This window comes from Vespa crabro, chromosome 18, assembly GCF_910589235.1.
Source record: "Vespa crabro chromosome 18, iyVesCrab1.2, whole genome shotgun sequence".
Taxonomy (NCBI): domain Eukaryota; kingdom Metazoa; phylum Arthropoda; class Insecta; order Hymenoptera; family Vespidae; genus Vespa; species Vespa crabro.
Genome location: NC_060972.1, coordinates 4953639 through 4974162, shown reverse-complemented (window position 1 = coordinate 4974162; position 20524 = coordinate 4953639). Strand labels below are relative to the sequence as shown.

Here is a 20524-nt window from a genome sequence, read left to right as displayed (position 1 = left end):
CCAACTTTTGATACGAGCACGATGTAGATATAAATTACCTTCTTTTCGTCGTTACATCTATAATTACACTAATGGACGTCCGCAAAATTATTCGATGTATAACGTTGGGGAAAGAAAGAAAAAAAGAAAAATTGAAAATAAGTAAATGGAAGAAAAAGGAGCATAGAAAGGGAAAAGGAAAAAGAAAAAACGGCTAGAGGTAAATCAGATATATCGTGGACTTTGTTATAGCGAGATTGGGGTTAAGCTAATCGTTTGCAGAAAAATCGTGGATAACGAGAATACTCCGAACTAATTAGAATATCTGATGCACGTAATGGCGGTGTGTCACATACCTTTTGAGATTTATCGCTGGGAAACACGTAGGTGTAAGGAAGGTTTGAACGAAGGAGGTAGCTCGAAAATATTGAAAATATCAAATCCCCCGAGAGAGAACGAAGCTTTCTTGGATCTTAAATGTTTTCCTCTTTAACGGGTTTGAAATCGTCCAACGATGCGAAAGTGTCGTGCTCGCGTTTATTTCGACTAAAGAACATGGTTTACATAAAGCTTTTACTATTAAGTTACTACATTGAGGCCAACTAAAACTTTTTATTCACCTCATATATCACGCTAATTTTAGCTATTTATTTTATAAACTACGTACTACTCCTTTTACGTGCGCGTGTGCGAGTTAATATATCTATTGACGAAACACGTCAAAAATTACACGGCATTCTCACCTCGGCACGGCGCAATACATAAACACAAACACGACTATGTACACACGATCAAGAAGAGCGAACTACCGTTTTGACCGTAAAGATTTGACCTTTTGCGATCTTTCGAAATAAAAAATAATAAAGTAGAATAGATCTCTATAATGGACAGAACGGTATTGCGCATAAATTTCTAACAAACATGGAGAGAACAAAATAAATCATAAAGACACACACACACACACACACACACGCACGACCGTCCCGTTAGTCCGTTCTTAGACGCTAGCTGCTATGCCGCGGTTGCTGAGATGGGCTGCCCGCCTGCCATCACCTACGATATATTATATTACATTATATTATTATTATTATTATTATTATTATTATTATATCATCACTATCATCAATTAAAAAGACATTACCATTACTGTTATATTCTTACTTTCTTATGATTATCGTTCTATTTGTTCTATCCGTCCGGACCCCGAGCCCACCCCGCGCCGCCCCGCCCCCGCCCTTATTTTTAACCTACGCCCTTCTCTGTCTGGACATCGCACGTTTTACCACACGTACGTCTTCGACACACACAAATTCGAAACTCTCGTACTATGAACGTGTCTCTCTCCGCAGGACGTCTGCTTCCCTCCCTCTAATTTAACAAATAATTTTAGAGAAGAACGTCCACCTTCCGCTTGCTCCCCGCGTAACACTCGCAAGTCTATCTTTTGTTCTTTAGCTCTCGAACATGATCGCCCGGAATCGACGATCGCAGTGACAATGACAGCAATTTATATTGTAATTAAAATGAATAATAAGAAATGCCGAAAAGAAATGATACAATTTTTATACATTTTTCGAGGCAACGAAATTGAGAATAAAATTCACGAGACAAGGCGGCGATCGATATAAGGAAAGAAAAAAAAAAAAAAAAAGAAAAGAAAGAAAAACAGTAGAAGGTAATCGAAGAATGAGATTTATTCAAAATTTGCTATCACGATACCAGTTGTCCCCCCTTTCCCCCTCGGACACGTATACACGGATACGCTAATTAATTAATTAATCACGATTCGCTAATTGGAAGTAAATAACAATTTGTATCGCAGCGTCGAGGCTGCGGGTAGATAAGCAAAAAAGAAAAACCAGTCAAAAGTAAAGAAGTATGAAAAAAAAGAAAAAAAAAAAAAAACGGGAAACAAAAATGTACAAAAGAAAAGTAGTAGAAACGTAGCGTAATATGGGAAAAAAAAAAGAGAAAAAAATAAAAGAGAACGAATAAAAATTCGGGAGACCGTATCTGGTCGTAAGATAAAAGTCACCTCGCTGCGTGACTGCGAATGTGCAATATAAAGTTCATATACTACATATGCACGCATACATATGTATATGCGTCGCGTACGTACGTAGAAAAGAAGTCAAGTACGATATAATTATTCTTTTAGCTCGGAAAGCAACGTGACCGACGAGTCCTGTTGATTTGGTTTCGTGCAGGGTGCGAGCTTTCTTCGACTAACGCTTCGTCTCCGACGCTCGTCTCGATCGTTGATATCCATTCGCGTTTTCTCCTCATTCTCTTATATGGTTTTGTTCGTTCAGCTGATGAACCTGATCGACACTTAGACTGGTCGGAGACGAAGTTTCCCCATAGATCATCCACAACGATATAATCGTGCTGCGCACTATAATCTATATGTGTGCTTAAGCGGATGCACACAAGTTTATGAAAAAAAAGAAAAAACATGATAATAATAATAGAGAGGAGAAAAAAGAGATAACTTAAGAATGAAAAACAATCTAAACGATAAATCAGATCAAGATGCATTTAACATTAATCACAGTTACTAAAGAGATCTTAGCGGATAATCAGAGCGACCAAGGCCGGATGGTTTTGTTGATTGCAGGTCCGCCCGTGGAAGTCGGAGTCACCATGTATGTCCTCAGCATCAGCTCCGTGTCCGAAGTGTTGATGGTACAGTGTGCATTCAAACTCATACAAACTCACATTCGTTGGTCCATTCGTTCGTTTATTATTTTCTTTTTTTTTTTTCAGTAAATCCTAATCAACCCTTATCGATCCAATCTCCTTTAAGATATCGCCGTCGTTCCTCTCCTATTTTAATACTGTTTTAATACTGCCATTCGATTTTCATCCGAAAAATGATCATTTCTCTATGATCCTATTCCTTCGCGCGAGTCTCTATACCACATAAAAAAAAAATACATGCACACACATACACAAACATGTCACTCGTGAGGAAACATTGATTTATTTTGCGATTTTGTTACACTATCTTTCTCTTTTTGAACTACTCGAAGGTCGTGGTCTCGATAAGTTTGTGTGTACACACAAGGTCACCCCCCCTCTCTCTCTTCCCCCCCTCTCTCTCTCTTTCCCTCTCTCTCTTTCTCTCTCCCTCTCTCTCTCTCTCTCTCTCTCTCTCTCTCTCTCTCTCTCTTTCTCCCTCTCGTGACCGCACGAAAAGCAATTACACCTTCGCTAATCGAGGCCCGAAACCTCGTGAAAATGGGAAGTATGTTCTAAGTTAGGTGGAGCCAATATCGTTCTTTCTTTTTTTAGGTAAAAACGGGATCAAAAGAGAGGGGATGGTACTTTTCAAGGGTGTCGGTTTATGCTCTCTTCATAGATACGCTCGTTAAAGGGTTATTAAAGTTCAACGTCGGTAAAAGCGATGGTGGAAAGCCTTCGTTAGATCGCGTAGAATCGATCGCGTAGAATCGATCGCGTCGACCGTGGATAAATTTTCGCTTCGTTGCTCGAATCGGCTTTCCGATCATCACGTTACTCGTTTATTAATCTCTCTCTCTCTCTCTCTCTCTCTCTCTCTCTCTCTCTCTCTTACGATAAGACCCGCATAGATGTTTTCTCGAAAGAGTAAGCTAGCGAGAGAGAGAGAGAGAGAGAGAGAGAGAGAGAGAGAGAGATGGAGGAACTCAGAGAATCAGAGAAAAATAGAGAAAAAGAACGTAGATATAATTATTCTACTTACTACTTTCGACATCGAACAACTCGCGATTTCGCTAACTCTTCTACGACTATCATTTGAAATATAAATAGCTACAAAAGTTGGGTTTTCGTTTGAATAAAGAAAAAATAAATGATTCGTGCAATGATTCTCCTAGATTCGAAGAATAAAAGGTTTTGAAGATGGTCGAAACCAGATTAGATTTCGCGTAGCTATAGACAAAAAGGGTTTGATCGAGGCATGTAAGCGTTACGAACGAAGGGTGTTTGATATGTACGCGTTTGAGCATGTAACATACACACGCGTATACACGGAGTTACACTTTAAATAAGTATGCACAAGTACAGATATATAGAAGACATAGATACACGCGAGGAAGAAATAGAGGGGAGAGAGAGAGAGGGAAAGGGAGAGAGAGAGAGAGAGAGAGAGAGAGAGAGAGAGAGAGATACACATATATACACACGAAAATACTCACAAACCCAAGAAACAACCACCAGCAGGTCTTCCATTTACATACATTCGCATTATACACACACGAATCGCCTACTAACCTACGTTTTTATAGCTCGTCACAGCTGTTTGGTTGGCTGAACTGTTACAAGGGAACCTTGCTACGTTCCACAGTCTTCGCAAGATATATTCTTGTCCACTTCGTTTATGGTTTATGGTTGACTCGTTTGATTCGATTTGCGATGTTCTTGTTGCATGGCCCCACCCGCGGTGCTCGATTTAGCGGCCATGATAACTCGTTGAACCTTACAGAATGATGCTTCTGTTTGCTCCTTGGCTATTATCTTTGTTTTTCGACTCTAAATCCGCGAGAGACGTGAGTTTACGTATCAAATTGATTGAGAGGAAAATAATCAAAATGAAGGAACAAAAAAAAAATAGAAAGAAAAGACGGCCCTATCAACAATAAGAAATTATTTCAAGTTTAATATGGTAATAGTCTTTGTAGTATCGAATTATCGAGCACCGCAGGCCGCACATACGTTACAGCACGCATATATACGCGTGTAATTAAATCGCGCACGTATATACAACGATATCATCGCGTACGTACGTGTATACACGTACATGTGTACGTGCGCGCCACGCGTATCTATCGTCACGTACGATATTCACACACGTATAAACGAGTAAATAAATAAATAAAGAGATAATTATGTGTATATTAGTACGCATCCGTTTACCGAGGCGTGTATGTATAAGCGCGTACGTGTGTGTATACGTATACATGATGTTATATATATATATATATAATATCATATATAATAAATATTACGGATATATATATATATATATATATATATGTATATATATATATATATCCGTAATATTTATTATACAATATATACGTACTCGTTCCCGATGGCAAAAGTTATTCTCTAAGGATGATACATCGTTATAGCGTGTAAACGATTACGGCGTTCTATACTACGTGTTATTTAATAACTCCTGCAGTAGAAATTCGAAAGTAATCGTTCCGGTGTCTACACTCAGATTCAAACAAGCACTGAACTGGATCCGCCGTGACTCGTATCTTTTCTACTTCGATCGACATCGAAGACGCGTAGAAAAAAAAAAGAAAAATAAACAAAAAGAAAAGAAGGATACGTACACGTGTAAGCTCGAGTATGTGTCGGAATACAAGGTTCGACCTAACAGAGTGTACGGTTATTGCTCGACGCGAATTAATTAAAGATCGGTATTATCGATTATCTTATTATCGAGCGATCTTATATATGTGTCTAAGGAAAAATAAGTTTCCTTTAAAGAAAGAAAATAGAAGAGGGAGAAAAGGAAAGGAAGCGATGATCGAGGCAAATGAAAGACTTTTCGAAAGTTTAAAATGACAAAGTTTAGGTTTGACAAAACTCCGAGCGAAACTCAAAGTTTACGCTCTAGCGGTATGCGTTTATCGAAGGCTGGCCTCGTTTATTAGAAAAAAAAAAGAAAAAAAAAAAAAAAAGAAAAGAAAAATGTGATCCAGGGAGTAGGAGTTTGGAGCTGAATGTAAGAGGCTGGACCCCAGGTGTTGAGCCCTGTGCGGAAACCAAATCAAGTCGACACTGTCACCTGGGACGTGACTCGCGATTTTTTACACCCGCTGGCGACCCTCCGATACGTTCTCCTATGTATATATATACCTACATTTATCGTATCCTCTCGCTCTCTCCGTCCCTATATTATACCCTTCTTCTCTCTTATACTCCGTGAACCTACGTAAGGTCCACAGCATACAAGATCATCCCATCGAAAAATTCCAAGCCCTCTTTCCCTGTCTTCTTCCTATCTCGTTCGCTCTTTCTCTCCGAGCATCGTCGTATCCAATAGCAACAACGAAGGGAGAAGGGACGAGGATTCTCTTAAGCATCGTCTTCCGCTTTCTCGCTCTTCCAAACCTTTCTCGATATCGAGAATCATCCTGAACGCGAACAATGGCCGCGAAGTATAATGCCCCTTTACGATCTCCGCTTCCTCCTTGATCGTGCATCGTCTGTCTATCCTTTTCGGGGTGATTCTTCGAATAACAATCGAGAAAAGCGACGGATAATCGTGTACTCGTTCGCATGCTGGAGAGAAAGAAAGAGAAAGAGAGAATATACTTTTTCCTACCGTTCCCTTGGCCCAGCCGACGATCGCACATGATAAAAGATAAAGAAGAAAAAGGAAGAAAAGAAAAAAAGAACAAGAACAAAAAAGAAAAGAGAAAAGACAAAATCAAAAGTTTGTGTGTATAGCTCCATCGACCACAATCGAGAACTATACATACGGATAGACGTGCATATTGTGCATATATATGTATATACATATATATATATATATATATATATATATATACGACATTAAAATATATGCATATAGTTTTACATTTTAAATTTCAAAAGAATATATATGTATATATTCCTCGGTATATATATAAATATATACATGTATGTCTATCATTATATGACATTAAGTATTATTCAATATCAATATATAACACCAATTATATGAGCTGTATCATTGTCAGTGTGTGCAGTGCGCTTCTGGTCGCTATATACCTATTCATATAAAAATAAGTTGCGTCATGCCGTACATGTACGCGCGCGCGTCTATGTGTGTATGTATGTATTTTATATCACCATTTTATAATACGTGTGTACATATATATATGTGCGCGTGTTTGTGTGTGTATATATATATATATATATATACATATACATATATGTATGTGTATATATATATATATATATATATATATATATATATATATATATTATATTTTGTCGTGCGAATAAGACGAATATAAAGGTACGAGAGGCATGATCACGAGATAATAAGAACGAATGAGATCTTATCTTCCACTTGAGATGCGATCTCCTCGATCTTCGATACTTCGATTCAACCTCAAGTACGCCTTGTAACGTCGATTTTTTCGATCGCTTTCAAGCTTTCGCTTGATATACGCTTTTGTGCAGCTTCTTCTTTTATTTCTCAAGTTTTTTTTTTTTTTATTTCATCGAAAGATTGCGTGCGCCATCCCCGCGTTCCACCGTCAGAACGGACTTCCTCGAAAATCTGTGCCCTTCCTTTTAAACGATCTCGATAACCGTTCAGACCGAACGTCTCTTCGAGATTTCCCGTGTATCATGAAAGTTTTTTTATTTTTCGTTCCTTATCTTATACCTCCATTCTTTGCTCTACGAAATTTATTCGAATAAATCCATGTTATCAATGAGTACGATGAATCCGGTATATCCACAGAGTTGCAAGTTAAGACTTTGTATCGTCTCGAAATGAATTCGACGCAAGATGCGCAGATCCACGTTAATAAATACGAGTTAGGATAAAAGCGTTTGTATCGTCGATTCGATAAAAGTACATAACAATGTGCAACCGAGTAAGAACAAAAGGAATAGCTCGAGGAAAGATTTACCGCTTTCGCCGGTCATTAATTACGTTTCGTGTCGTTTCACGGACAAGCATGAACTCTCGAAGATATAACGTGGAAGGAGCGTTTCCAACTTCGCGGACTTTTTCCAAGTTTCTTCGGTAAAGAGAAAAGGATATCGACTAAAACGTCGAGAGGACGCAGCTTTGCAATTATCGTAAAGCATAATGCGATACACGAGCGTAGCGCGTCATCGCATGGCCTGCAGTGCGCCTGGAGTAACGCCAAACGGAACGAACAAGTAACTTACGACGTCAACGACGACAACGACGACGATGACGACGACGACGATGCTTATGTTGCTAATCCAAGAGCCATCGATGCCTTCCACTTTCGTGTTCGTCGACACTTTGACTATCTAGAGAATTGATCTATTATACAAATATATAATTATACCAGTCAACTGGATGTAACGTTATTAATTAACTTATTAAATATTTGATAGTTGACAACAAAGTCGTTTCTACGCTCGTTACTCAATTACTTATCGGTAAAAAAAGTCTCCTTAGTTTAAAATGATCTTAACGAAACACGAATCAAGTCCTTAGTACTTCCGTGAAAGACGACGTAAGTTACGCATCTGTAACGGCTTCGAAAACTTGGTTAATTCCTTTGCCGCCTACGTAGTGCGCGAAACTGCCAAAAGTTCGGACGTATATCTCCAAATTTTACTGCGAGATACGCTTTTACCCGATGTTAACTGGGCAAAATATATCGGCAAAATTTGGCCGAGCTTTCAAAGTTAGCCAAAGTCCGATAAATACATCGTGCGCTTCAACGCTCGCGCGTCGTTAGAGGACGATCCGTGGGAACACGCAATAGACGATTCTTCACGTGGGAACAGCAATAGACGATTCTCGACGGGAAATCCTTGTGCGTAATACCAAGCGGGCTTATTTATTGGCCCTCGATCGAGAGCGATAAGAAATATCGATTTAAATTAAAAAAGGAAATCAACTCGGCAATCGAATCATTATCATACGATGTTGAAAACTAAAGAAACCGACGAGATTCTTCGGCGAATGTTAAACGCATTAGTCATCTCGTCTTTTGTGCACACCCGTTGTGTATTCGCATCGCGAGCAAATGTACCCCATATACATATATTCGATGGATTCGCATTTGGGATTCCGTCGAAGCGGTCCTATTTATCGACGCTTATTCCGCATAAACGCTGAATTTCAAGGCGTACACGCTGATACGAGTACGTATTCTCGCGTGACTGCTGTACCTTCGTAGGCGCATAAAACCTTTCGATATTTTGTTGGAAATAGCTAAGCCAAGATCGATCGACAGAGAAAAATATTTTTTCTAAACGATAACGCGATATCGATAAAATTTAGTGCTTCTATTCGTATTCGTGAAATTCGTATCCGTTCCTAGTTATCCACCCTATTTATACCTAATCGTTTTACGTATTGAAATTACGTCTGGCGAATCACAAATACATACGGTTATCTATGGTTATCGACGATCGAACGCAAAACACTTTTCTCACCTTCGCTATATCGATCACCGGTGTGTACGAAAAGGCAAGGCCGTCGTCTGACTGTGAGTACGCGTGGAAGCAGTTTAAATAATTCGTACATATAAATCTCTATGAGATGGATATACCTTTTATATCTATATACACATCTAATATATACATAGATACACACGCGCGATGCATGCAGTATGTAAAACGTCCCGTAGCATGTTTCTCTGCACGTGTTGGTTTATCGAAATGCTCTCTCTATGTATTCTTTAAATGTACCATATAGTAGTGCATAGAGACATATACATACATATATATATATATATATATATGTGTGTGTGTGTGTTTGTAGTACAACCTATATATGACACACGTTCCTGCAACTCGTTCCTTTCGCGTCTCTACTTACGTACCTATACGAGTATAGTATACTACCTCTTATGTAGAAACGAATTATTTTCGCGTCGCGAAACACTCGTCCTGGAGAGCGTCGACGTCGACAGGAATCTCGAACGTACGGAAAATCTCTTGTTGATTGTCTTTCGAAAGAACGCTCGTTCATCGAGTTGCGATATTACGTGAAAAATAATTCCACGATAAAGACAAATTTGATCCTTTTTCCTTCTTCACGAAAAGTTCGTCGCGTTGTCATAATTGTTTCTAATTTCTTGCAATATAAATGAGACACTACCGATATGAAGTTTGATAAACGAACTCTCGTAAAATCAACGCTCGAGAAGTTTATAACGATACTCCCATCGAATTAATCTCGTCTCGAGTTGCACTGTGATCACACGTGTAGAGTACTAGACTTTCTTGAGAGATATCAAGCGAGTGAATAAAAACGAAGGAAGGAAGGAAGGTATGGAGACAAATCTATGAAACGATGTAAGGGAACGATATAAAGAGAACGATAAAGAGAACGATATAAGGTGCGATAAGAATTTGAGCTACCTGTCGACGTCTATGATCTCGGTTCTGCATTTCCTCTTCCATTCTATCAGCCGTTCGTATCTTTTTCGCATTGCGTCGCTACATATTTCGTTTACCCCATCCACGTTAAAACGACACCATCCAACAGAACGTTCACACCAGCCTTTAAAAGAAAAATAGAAAGAAAGAGAGAGAGAGAGAGAGAGAGAGAGAGAGAGAGAAAGAGAGAGTGAGATTGAGAGAGAGAGAGAGAGAGAAAGAGAAATGAAGGAAGCCGACGACTTCAACGGAGTCGTCGTCGGCTTCCTCGATCGGCGCTTTGATCTTCGTCCAGTTCTTCCCAGCCCCGCATTTCACGATCGAAAAATACTCTCTCGTAAAGACGCTGAGAATTTCCTTTATGCTTTCCCGTGTAATAGAGGATACTATAGCGCTCGAGGAACGAGAGAACCGAAGAGAAGAATTCATTAGCAAGAAAAATCGATGAAATTTTCTATTAAATACCATTCAATGGATATATCCTGTTTTTTTTTTTTTTTTTTTTACGATGAACTCGCGTGTATTCGAAGGAAATATCTTAATTGAAAATATCTATCATCTTCGATGAAATTCTCGTTCCTTCAGCGCTCAGACGAACCAACAAGTGACTTTTTTATTAACGAGTATTTCGTGTCTATCGTCAGGACTTTACGTTGGATTTTTACTTTCGACAATTCTGGACGGATCCACGACTCGCCTTCACGCAACAAAAAGGCGTCGAGACGCTCAGCGTCGGTTCTGAGTTCATCAAGAACATCTGGGTACCGGATACGTTCTTCGTGAACGAGAAGCAGTCCTACTTTCACATCGCTACCACCAGCAACGAGTTCATTCGTATTCACCATTCCGGGAGCATCACACGTAGCATACGGTGAGTACCCGGAGCATACGATGATATTCGAAGAATCTGCCAACTTTAAGTACGAAATGTAAGAGAATTATGGAAAAGTGAACAACAAACGTGCGGAATCTATAACCTGAGTTTTCCTTAGATCGTGAAAATTCTTTCGCAGAAATATACGAAATCGCGTGAAATCAATGAAATCTTAATCGACAATAATGACGCGATAAAAGAGATAGAAGGAAAGGAAGAATTCCTGTCTATCCGTAATCATAAGGAATGGAAGAACGATGATTTCTTTCTCGACTCGATTTCTCGTCTTCGATTAATTCGATCGAATCATTTCCATCGGCCCTGTTAAGCCTCCATCGTCGTGGGATAGGGGCCAACTATCATAGGGTGTGCCTCCAGGCACCACGAGATTCCTAAACTCCCTTGAGCCTTCCAAATGCACGCGCTCACGCTCCTCTCTCTTCCTATCGTCCGTTCGAGATGGCCTGTCGCACTTTGGGGAGCAATTGTGCCAGGCACGACAAATTTGTTCCCTGTCCCGTTGTACCCCACCTGTATTCTCTATCCTTGCTATCGTTTCACCGTATCTAGATTCGCTCTAATCTTTCGAGCACCCAAGAGTCCTTCGATATTAACGGCATCACCTATATTCAAACGAGCCGTGCATATCTAACTCGGTCAGGCATTACAATTACCTTACTTTTTGCATTCCCGTTCTTCGAGCCTTCGCCTTCCTTAGCGAATAGCTATTATCCACTATCGATCAAAAATTGTCTAAAGTTTTTCTAAGAATGTTATTTTTTTTTTTTTCTTTTTTCTTTTCTTTTTATCATTTACCCATAAAAACGTAATCTGTTACAGCTTAACGATTACGGCATCGTGTCCAATGAACTTACAATACTTCCCGATGGATCGTCAACTCTGTCATATCGAGATCGAGAGCTGTAAGTATGCACAGGCGAGCAATATACGAACACCCGTGCGATTACTAAACGAGAAGAGATCCACTCGACGAGCTCTTCCTCGCGTCAAGATCTAATCACGATTATGCTCTTCACACGCAGGACCTCGATAGGACGCGCACCTCGACGGCGATACTTTCGAGAACGATACTCGACTTCCATATCGACCTTTCTCTTTTTTCTCTCGGTTATTTCTTCTTAACGATCGTTTCGCCAAATATACAATTTATTTCGTACTCTGGAATAATTCGAATGGAAGACGATTGTCGACGATCGAAGAGTTCGAATCTTTTAAAGATTCCATTTTTCTCTTACAAGAAACATCCGCGAGGTGTTCATCTACGACTATGACGAAGCTTGACAGGATCAAAAAGCAAGCAAATACGTGGTAGGTTTATACACCTATATTTTACTGGCAATTATTACAAAATGGACAAACGTAAATCGTAATATTACGAGCCAATAATGAATTCGGATACGACAATGTTTTTTTGAAACATAAAATATCGTTGAATGATATTTTTCAACATTTCTTATATCTTCCCTACTTATATCCTCGTTCGTTCTTTAATCTTACGAAGTATCGTCAAAATCGTAAGCGAACGTCTCAAAGATGTTCCTTGTTAGACGAACTCGAATGACCTGCTTCACCTTCGCGCCAGTATACATAGATACATATAAGAACAACGACATGTTGTCTTTTCACTTGTACACGGTCACACGACGATAATTATCATATTATGTAATATCCCGTCTAATCTGATCATGCACCATGTGACGACGAACCGTCATCCTTCTATTTTCTTCTCTTTTCCTCGAAGAAATATACTTCCAACCTTTTCCACCACCTATATCATTCTATATCTGTCCACCCATCTAACCGTCTATCTATCTATCTATCTATCTATCTATCTATCTATCTATCTATCTATCTATCTATCTAATCTATCTGTCCGTCACGCGCCACTACACACGCTCACCGAACACGATCGGTCAGCCCGACATGAAGAAAGGAGAGTCGCAGGCTCTCCTCTCTGTCTCCATCACCCGTTAGGACTCACTCGCTCACTCAATCGCTCTCTTACTTTCTTTTTATTTTCTTTTCCGTTTCTTCTTCTTAACATAGGTACAATGATCGTACGGTACATGATGATCTATCGTCGAGTCGATGGGAACAGAATTTGGGATAAATGGATCTATTTCGTAAATAAAAATTCGGAGCAACTTTCGACTCGAGAAGAACGAGAGATACGAAAGAAAGGAAAATAAGAAGAAGAAACGTCCGATTTTGCGATCGAGCGAGACGCGCGAAATAGCACGTCGTGAGGGAACGACGCTACGTCAAAATGGACGCGTACCTATGTACCCATACGAAACGTCAATGAGATTTTCAACATTTCGAGCTCCATTCCATCGATTATCCCATGTCTATTCCCGTGTCTAAGTCTCGTACCGACTTACGATTTGCGACTACAAATTGCACGCGAATAAGATAGTCGGAGCCGAAAGAGAAAAATATTCCAAATATTCTCAACAGATTTATTTATAATACACGGCCCTATTTCCGAGACACTCGCGGACGAACGAGTAAACGAGAACCGACGCGTAAACCGAAAAGGAATAATTAATGTCATTCTAAAGCAAATGAGCGGTTACTATTCGTAACTTGGCTTGCGAGATACTCCGCTAATTATTTATCGTCTAATTAGTCGGCGAATTATTCGGTTCCTTGCGATACGCTATATTGCGTGCGTCGGCATATAGCTAACAAACCACCGAGTGAATTATTTCAATTCATTGCCGAACGCTCCTGGCGGTCGGCAAATAAGCAGGTAATAATGGTAACGATAAATGGAAACTAGTTCGTAATGGACGGCCCGACGCGTTAAATAGATATCTCTTTTCCAATTTCTATCAAATTTTTGGACGTGAGAGAGAGAGAGAGAAAAGTGAAAAGTCGTGAAATGCATCTGGCACCTTTCGTTATGTGAGATCGACTAACTCGACGACGCTAAAAAAGCATCCACGGGCGAAACTATGGAAAAAGTTTCGTTTATACCTACCGCCTTTCTTTAGAAGAAGAAATAAAAGAAAAAGGCGTCCATATCCTGCGAGATTCGCAAAAGTCGAGACATCGAAAAGTTAACTCGGTCAAGTTCGTCGATTAGTTTCATCAAAAGTATGAAATAGACCCTCGGAGTATCTTTCCGTCTCCTTAATTGCTTCTGATTCGTCGAAAGGCAACATTATCCCCCTTATCGTTTTTATCGTCAGGCATCGACATTAATCGTTCCTTCCTAAAGTCGTTAGACTTTTCGAAAGCACTCTCGAAAATGCGAACGAACGTGCAATTTGCAGTAAGCTACGATATCCGTACGATTCTTTTTGCACGTATTTTCCTATAATATAAGATAAGATAAAAATATCCCTGAATGGTGAAGATTATTTTTAAGCAACGATGAGAAAAACGATGTCCGTTCCAAGACGAACAGCCGAAATTCCCTCAACGACGCGACTCATTGTACGATATTAAGAGCGAAAATCTTGCTAATTCGACGTCTTGTAACGCACATGTCCGTGCAACGCACATGTGTGTTCTCTTTAATACGTATATATATATATATATTTTTTTTTTTTATTGTCATTATTATTTTTCGTTCAATTCTTGACTTTTAAGCACCGAGCGTATGTAATTTGTGAACGCATCTACGAGCATCCTCCGAAGGGTCTCCACTTGACCAAGCTATATCACTGAATTGTCACATGGGTTTTTTTTAGCAAACGTGTGATTTCTCGATCGTTTCCGATAAACGAAACGCGTAATAGCTACTCTTATCTACCCGATCGTATTTCGATCTGTTATGCCTTCTAACGAAATGAGAAATCACGCTACGAGCTAGACAGAAAAACCACGACGCACGCGCACGATTACAAATGTCTTGTACATATATATATATGTATACATATATATATGAAAATGAACGGTGACCTCACCAGATCCGATCTTGCGATCGAGAACCTAGAAAGCGTGTGCTGTATTTTTGAACACCATCACCGCCACTATATATTCACTACCATCACTTATCAAACCCCTCAAAAGGCCTCCGACATATAGCACTGAGCCTCGTGTCCGGGGACGTAGCACGGCCGACGACGGCCAGCCCCGAAGGAGGCTGATCCAGAAACGACTAAAGCTGTCGAATAAGGTCCGACCGAATTAAAACGCATTGTGCATCTAGCCCAGCGCATGAAAACGATAAACGAACGAACGAACGAACGAACGAACGAACGAACGAACGAACGAACGAACGAACGGACGAACGGACGAACGAACGAACGAACGAACGAACGAAAGGACGACGTGCGTTAACCACCACGGTCTCTTCGTTACTACGACGTGTCTTTCGGTATGCCTCTCTGATGACCTTCGTTTACGATATATCTTCGTTTTTCAACATTCGTTCCTTCCTTTTGTTTTCGTTTCTGTTTTCCTTTTTTTTCTTTTTTTATTCTTTTATTTCTTATACTTCTTCTTCTCTCCTTGTTTATATCTTATACCAGAAGAGACACTTTCTGCATGACTCGATAGCGATAACAAGTTTTAACGTTATGTAATACGTATATCTATATTTACTCATACTATACATATATTTTACTCTCTCCGTTTATCTCTCTTTTTTTCTATGATCATAGTAGAAGCGAATATTAGATGGCATGAGTATCTTTCAATCCCTACTGGATCCAGGGCCAAATTAATTAACGTATCAATGCCGCATGCGTAGATAGATAGATAGATAGAGAGAGAGAGAGAGAGAGAGAGAGAGAGAGAGAGAGAGAGAGAGAGAGACCAAAACGATTTTTATATTTCGTCTTCCTTTCATCATTTTTCTTTTTTCCTTCTAACAAAAACATACTCTTTTCATTCCAAAAAGATATAAGTTACTATTATTATTAGTAAAAATTTTCGAGTCGTTTGAAAAGTAAGAATAATTAAAGATTTGTAATCGCGAAATCTCTCTAATAGAAAACTGTGTTCATTCTCGAGAATTATTGAAAAAGTTTAAGGGAAAGTAATTTTGGTAAGCACGAAGCACGAAGCACGATGCACGCTACACGAAAGCAAAGCACAGAATGGCGTTTCTCGTTGGTACGTTTGTTGAGTCTGGCTATCTTCCGCACCGCTACCGCATGACACATAGAGTGCAAAAGGGAATAGTATTAGAGCTAGCGAGAGCTTTTCTTCCTCCGCTTCTCCATATCTCTACTTTAAATATATATATACACACACTCTCTACTTATCTTCTTAAGCGCAAACTTGACGCCACCACCAAAAAGTCCTCGATGCTCCGCGCTAATGTCGCTGCAGCAGCAATCCCTTCTTGCAATATTCAGTTGCCATCGCTGTGCCTTAATATATACGTTATACTCTTTCACTCCCTTCAACCGTCCAAGCCTTTTCTCGACCACTACCTTCGGTAATGATCGCTTAAACGTTGATTTCGATCGGGAAATAATTTCTCGAAACGTGCGTACGAGCTCATCGAATTTATTTTAATCCTGCATCCGTAAAACGTAGTACGATCGTTCATCGAAAAGATTTTCAGAAGACAACACAAAGATGTCTTCTTTTCTTCATTTCTTTCCTGTTTTATAAATAATACTCGTTTCGTGGTTTGGTATGTAAAAGGCCGGGCTAACCGTTCGATAGTTTGGAATTCTCACGAACGAAGGCAGCTAATCTTCAAACGTATGTTCCATTCACGAATCGCTTAATACGGCGATGCTCGCGGTGCAATGTGGCTGCCGGCGCGATGGAATGCCACTTTAGTGTCTGGAATGCGATGTAACGATCGTAATCACCTAAGATTCAGTTATGGAGGAATGTTTCTCGGTTCGGTATGTCTATATATGTAAGCGAATGGCTCCGAACATAATGGTATTAGTCGGGCATAAATAGATAACGAGTGCCCGACGAATTCGGCAGCTCCTCCGATGTAAGCTCGTAAAACGGTCACGCGATCCTTGCCATCTCAAATAAGAAAGGACGTATGGACGAACGAACGAACGCGATAACGCGTTATTTTATCGTCTGTGTCATCGAGAGATGAGAAAAGGAATAGATACCGTGATTTGCATCGTAAACTCTTCGGGATGACAGACTTTGCATTTTATTTTTTTTCTATCTTTGCTCGGATATCTCATTATCATGGAATATGATCGAATCTGAAGTAATTTACATAAATATTCATAGAAAGCGGTCTTAAATTATTATCGCAATGAATTTTTGCCCAATCGATTCGAAATATCAAAGGGCATCGTTCGATCAACGATCGTACACCGTCGTCGTCAATGCTCGATAGTCGTCAAGGAATTTTCTTAATATCGAAAGCACTCTGACGCGATTCGACGATACCTACCGATGATCTTGACAAAGAATTCTATATCGTCGACAAAGAATTCATAAAGTTCTTTGGCTCGCGTGAGGGTGTACCGAACGAGTTTGCTTTCGAATTTCACGAGCCCTCCCCGATCCAATGGCCACACATAGCCGCTAAAACCCTGTCCTCGATTCCACCCAGCCACCCCTTCGATTTACGAACCCACGCGACATAAAACCTATGTGTTTAACTATTGTATGTTAGAGCGAAGATATTTGTGTTCTTGTTCTCCCGGCAGTTGGATACACAATGCGCGATATTCGGTACAAATGGAACGCCGGCCTACTGTCGGTCGGCATCTCGAACGAGGTGGAACTACCGCAGTTTCGCGTGCTCGGTCACAGGCAACGACAGACAACCATACACCTATCTACAGGTAGATATCCTCCTCTCTTCTGAAACTACTCGTCCAAAGGCTCGATGCAGATTTGAAAGAAAAAAAAAAGAAAACGAAGTGAAAAAGGAAATAAGTATCTCCTAAAAGTATTCACACGCGCAGTACACCACCTCTTTGTCCAAATATTATTATCTCTAAATTATTTTAATCATTATTATATTATTGCTATCGTTCTCGCCTTTGTTCTATTGAAGTAACTTTCTTTTCCTTCGCAATTACGTTTACCCGCACAAAATTTGCACCCTCACCTAACCAAGTCTTACCGAATCTCTCATCGCCACGCGACGACGAAGCATACGGACACGACGACGTCGATTGAGTCGCGCTAATTCATACCGAGAGTAACAGGCCCTAATTGAATCGACAGATATCCGGACAGCTCCGAGACATTTCTCGTGCCGAAGAGAGAGAGAGAGAGAGAGAGAGAGAGAGAGAGAGGGAGAGAGCGAACGAATTCGAACGAGTATACATTTTTTAAACAATCAACATTATAGTTCGAATTGGTATCGCGTTCGCAAAGTATCTTCAAGTTTCTGACGCACGATCGTACTCGGAGCATGGTCCATGATACCTCATCTTGATACCTCGATCGAGACACAGGATAGGAAGGGAACGTGCGTGTACGTGTATGTGTGCTTTTTTCTTGACAAGGAAAAAGGTGAGAATGGACTAAAAAATAGAAAAGAGGACGGATAAATAGTTGACAACTTAGACCGTTTAGACAATTAGATAGTTAGAGAATGCGAATGTGTGTATAGTACAAACGTGCGTGCGTGCGTGCGTGCGCGCGCGCGCGCGCGCGTACGTGCGAAAAAACGAATGTGTGGGTGAATGTGCGCGTGCATGAGAAAGAGAGAGAGAGAGAGAGAAAGAGTACAGAATCTCGAGATTTGCGGGGGTGCGAGGTAAGTGGAGGCCCCCTCGGAGCTTGGCGCGTGAAATGCGTGAGGGCTTCCGCGAGGTACGTACCAATCGCGGGGGGTCTCTCTATTTTTTCAGTCGGATACACGATGAGGGACATCCGGTACAAGTGGAACGAGGGTGCTGACAGCGTCGGTGTCAGCAACGAGGTCTCCCTCCCACAGTTCAAGGTCCTCGGGCATAGGCAGCGAGCTATGGAGATTAGTCTTACCACCGGTAACGTATGAACACAACCCTCGCCCCCGCCATATACCCAATCAAAAAATATTCTAATCGAGCAGACTCGCTGCAAGCTATCCACAGAAAAATAAAAGTAAAAGAAAAGATAAGGATAAGCGAGAGCCCAAAAAAATATACGAGATTTATATCCATCAATGAGAGAATCGATATCAAAGGTCAGAAATATATATGCCTTCGTTTCTTTATGGGTAAGGTGGAGAGACACTTAAGCGCTATCCGATGTCCGCAGCAGCCGCGATTACCGCCATTCATGCTACTTCGTAGTACGTGCATATTTCTGTCTTGTCTATTGTATAAACATAATTTTGTAATAACTCTTTTTTTTGCACCACCATCAACGATATAGCCGTCGTTCGATCGATCGATCGATCTCTCTCTCTTCCTCGCGCGATCTCATCTTCGTTCACATTTCGAGAGGGGATATAGGATGCGACGATCTTCCCTTCTTACTTTCATAATACAGCTCGCGATCGTACGAAACTCGAAAAGATGAATTGCTCTCGGACTAGGAACGCTTTCCCTTTTTTTCCTTTTTCTTCTTTCCATTTTCACGTCGCGCGACTTCGTATACATTTCACGCGTTCGCGTTTTCACTTTTTCTCTCCTTTTTGAAACGACGAAAAGAGAGAGAGGAAAGAAACGCGGCCCGAGGATGACACATTTCTACACGAAGTCGCGTACCTCGCTAATGTTCCTGACTGCTAGCGTCGACGTTAGAAAAACGGAGGGAGATAAAAGAGAAAAAAATTGGGAAGCGTGACAGGGTGGTGTTGCGACGTTTGCAAAAGTACAGAGAGAGAGAGAGAGAGAGAGAGAGAGAGAGAGAGAGAGAGAGAGAAAAGAGAATTGGAGTAGGAGAAGAGGGAGACCAAGAGGAAGAGAGAGAGACCGACGAGAACAGTGAAAAGGAAGGACAGAGAGAAAGAGAGAGAGAAAGAGAGAGAGAGAGAGAGAGAGAGAGAGAAAGAGAGAAAGATGAGAGAGAGAGAGAGAGAGAAAGAGAGAAAGAAAGAAAGCAAAAGAGAGACATTAACAACGCCTCTCCGTCCCCCTGTCCTGACCTTCGATCTTTTATCGCAGGAAATTACTCGCGGCTGGCCTGCGAGATCCAGTTCGTACGGTCGATGGGCTACTACCTGATCCAGATCTACATACCCTCCGGGTTGATCGTCATAATATCGTGGGTGAGCTTTTGGCTAAACCGAAACGCGACCCCCGCTCGGGTGGCCCTCGGAGTAACCACTGTGCTCACTATGACGACCCTAATGTCCTCGACGAACGCGGCGCTACCAAAGATCTCCTACGTCAAGTCCATCGACGTCTATCTGGGCACCTGCTTCGTCATGGTCTTTGCCTCGTTGCTCGGTGAGTGCGATCGTGTACTCTTCCATGCCTCTACGTGCTACCAAAGAAAATAGAAAAGAAAAGAAAAGAAAAGAAAAGAAAAGAAAAGAAAAGAAAAAAAGAAAAAGAAAAGGAAAAAACAGTCGAACAGCTCGCGATCGCGTTCGTCTCCCGAGCCACGAGACGCGTCCTTCCTCTCCTTCAGATCGTCCTCGGATCGGTGTCGACTTTTCCTCCTATCCTTTGGCGATTTGAACGGTTCAATCGGCTGCCGCCGTCGTCTCTCGTGAGAGCGAACCGAATA

General features: G+C 40.8%; 1 protein-coding gene across 11 annotated transcripts in view; it reads left to right on the top strand.

Annotated features, from left to right (window-relative positions):
* LOC124430343 (gamma-aminobutyric acid receptor subunit beta) overlaps positions 1 to 20524 on the top strand; it is a 62382-nt gene that overhangs the window by 30206 nt on the left and 11652 nt on the right. For 3 of the 11 annotated variants that reach the window (XM_046976744.1, XM_046976747.1, XM_046976746.1), the window contains 5 exons: positions 10710 to 10936; positions 11780 to 11862; positions 17557 to 17694; positions 18715 to 18852; positions 19957 to 20241. In XM_046976744.1, the coding sequence (XP_046832700.1) occupies positions 10710 to 10936; positions 11780 to 11862; positions 17557 to 17694; positions 18715 to 18852; positions 19957 to 20241 (871 nt within the window). Of the gene's footprint in view, positions 1 to 2596; positions 2665 to 10709; positions 10937 to 11779; positions 11863 to 17556; positions 17695 to 18714; positions 18853 to 19956; positions 20242 to 20524 lie in introns of all 11 variants that reach the window. The other 8 variants (XM_046976754.1, XM_046976752.1, XM_046976750.1 and 5 more) reach the window with 4 other exon arrangements.